General features: G+C 43.2%; 1 protein-coding gene across 5 annotated transcripts in view; it reads left to right on the top strand.

Moving 5' to 3' along the window:
* alpha-Catr (alpha-catenin related) overlaps nucleotides 1–2,500 on the top strand; it is a 43,465-nt gene that overhangs the window by 17,577 nt on the left and 23,388 nt on the right. For all 5 annotated transcript variants that reach the window (XM_086554961.1, XM_086554960.1, XM_086554959.1 and 2 more), the window contains exon 4: nucleotides 877–987. In XM_086554961.1, the coding sequence (XP_086411087.1) occupies nucleotides 877–987 (111 nt within the window). The remainder of the gene's footprint in view (nucleotides 1–876; nucleotides 988–2,500) is intronic.

Here is a 2,500-nt window from a genome sequence, read left to right as displayed (position 1 = left end):
TTTGTTTGTCTGTTTTGTGTGTGTGTTTGCGTGTTTTTTGTTTGTCTGTTTTGTGTGTGTGTTTGCGTGTGTTTTTTTGTTTGTCTGTTTTGTGTGTGTTTGCGTGTTTGTTTGTTTTTTGTCTGTTTTGTGTGTGTTTGTGTTTGTTTGGTGTGTGCGTGCGTGTTTGTATGTATGAGTGTGTTTGTACGGACTTGTGTCTTCATGTAGAACTTTTTTATTTTTTTCCTATTCATGTTTGTACATCCATGTGTGTGCGTTCTTGTGTGCGTGAGTGCTTTGCTAAACTCACCAGCATCTTCATCCAGTCAAAGTTCCGTGACTTATCTGTCTTTCTCTTCCTTTCTCTCCCTCCCTCCCTCTCCTCCTCCCGCTCCTACCCCCTCTCCTCTCTCCGTCGCCCGTTCTTCCCCTCCCTCATATCCCTCCCTTCCCTCACTCCCCCCTTCCTTCTCTCCCACCTCTCCTCTTCTTTTCATCACCCTCTCCCTCCTTCCACCCTAACCCTTCCATATTCCCTTTCCTGCTCTGCCTTCCTCTCCTATCTCTCCTTCCTTACTCTTCCCCCCTTCTTTCCATCCTCCCCTCACTCTCTCTTCTCCCCCTTCCCCCTCACATTCCCTCCCTAACCTCCCACGACCCCTCCTACAACCTCTTCCCCCTCCCACAACCCCCTCACCCCTCCCACAACCCCCTCCCTCCCACAACCCCCTCCCCCCCACAACTCCCTCCCTCATCTCCCTCCCTCCCTCAACCCCCTCCCTCCCACAACCCCCTCCCTCCCACAACCTCCCCTCACCCCCTCACCCCCTCCCTCCCACACACCCCCTCCCTCATACCCCCCTCCCTCCCTCACCTCCTCCGTCCCCCAACCAGGAGCAAAAGGAGCCCCTGTCGCCGGGAGACGACCTCGAGACAGCCATCAACGCCGTGCTGGCTGCCACGCGGGACATGAAGATCCAGCTACAGAACACGGCGCTGGTTCAGGTATTTGTCTTGCAAGGCCAAGTGCAACACGCATGCAGAATCGTTGTTGTTGTTGTTGTCGTTATTGTTTTTTTTTTGTTTTTTTTAGTAGTTATCATTTGTAGTTGTAGTGTTAGTTTTATTATGATCATTTTCATTACTTTAGTTATTTTCTTTGTTTTTTTATCAGTTTTTTTTTTCTCTCTTTTTTTTAGTGTTGTCTCCTTGCTTTCTTTGTATCTTCCTTCTCTTACTTTTGTTTTTATTATTTTATAGTGGGTATTATTCTTATCTTTTATTCTTTACATACCTGTGTGAGTTTCTATTCCTGTTTACTCCTAATATATCTATTGCATATTTAAGTATCGAGTTATTTAATGTTTTACTTTTCTTCCTTTTCTTAGTGTTTGGAATGGATTATAGTTATCAATATATATGTTTTTCCTTTTTATATTCACATAAATGAGTATTGTGGTGTAATGGCTGCATTTAGTCTTTTTATTATCATTATTATTGTGCATATCTTTTCTGCTTATATAAAGTAATATCATATTATATTCAACTGTCAAACTTAAAGGTCGTGTTTATTCTTGTATTTCTTATTACGTTTTTCGTCTTTTAATTTTTCATCTGGAAATGTCTTTGGAATTTTACTTTTAAACTTTTCTCCTTCGGCGCATTTTCTTGTTTTTATGTGTAAGTTTATTCGGCCATAAAAGTCCCTATAGTGTTGGTCTCTGAATTGAGATAAGAAATGTTTATATACTAAATGTCTGAAAGAATACTTATACTGTGTGTGTTTGTGTGTGAATCATCTACTTACTTTTTGAGCAATTTACGACTTTGCTATCCTTTAGAAAGTAAAAATATGTTCGTTTTCATTTTTGCAACGATATTTTGAAATTGTTAAACCCTCCATGTTTGTTTACCTTCTCCGAGCCCTTGCAATCTTCAACTGCACTAGGGTTCGATCGCATCTGGAGATATATTGTGTTTGCATTAAATTCCATTGGCTGTGTCCGGAACTACTTCTCTGGGATGATTTTAAAGGTGTTTGATTCTTTAACATGTTGGATTCTGATGCTAAAATGATTAATTGTAATTTCTTTTTGATCCCTCCCCCCCACCTTTCTCTCTCACTTTCTCTCTCTCGCTCTTTATTTTCTCGTTTTTTTTTTTTTCTTCTTCTTCTTTTTCTTCTTTCAACCTTCTTTTTTTTTCTTTTATCTTCGCCCTCGTTTTCTCTCCTTTTTTACGATCTTTTCCAACGTCTTCGACATTACTTCTTACTCTTTTTTGTTTTTTCTTTTTTCCTTTCGCCTCCCCCATCTCCCACCTACCACCCCATCCCACCCACCCTCACCCACCCCACCCAACCATACCATCTCCCCCCCTCCCCCCTACCCTCACCACCCCTACCCACCCTACCACACCCCTCACCACCCCTCACCCAACCCCCTCCCCCTCCCCCCACCATCTCCCCCACCATCTCCCCCACCCCCACCATCTCCCCCTCCCCCCTCCCTCCCCCTCC

Source organism: Penaeus japonicus, unplaced genomic scaffold (assembly GCF_977035675.1).
Source record: "Penaeus japonicus unplaced genomic scaffold, GWHDUDI00000001_assembly GWHDUDI00000030, whole genome shotgun sequence".
Taxonomy (NCBI): Eukaryota; Metazoa; Arthropoda; class Malacostraca; order Decapoda; family Penaeidae; genus Penaeus; species Penaeus japonicus.
This window is presented reverse-complemented; position numbering and strand designations above follow the sequence as displayed.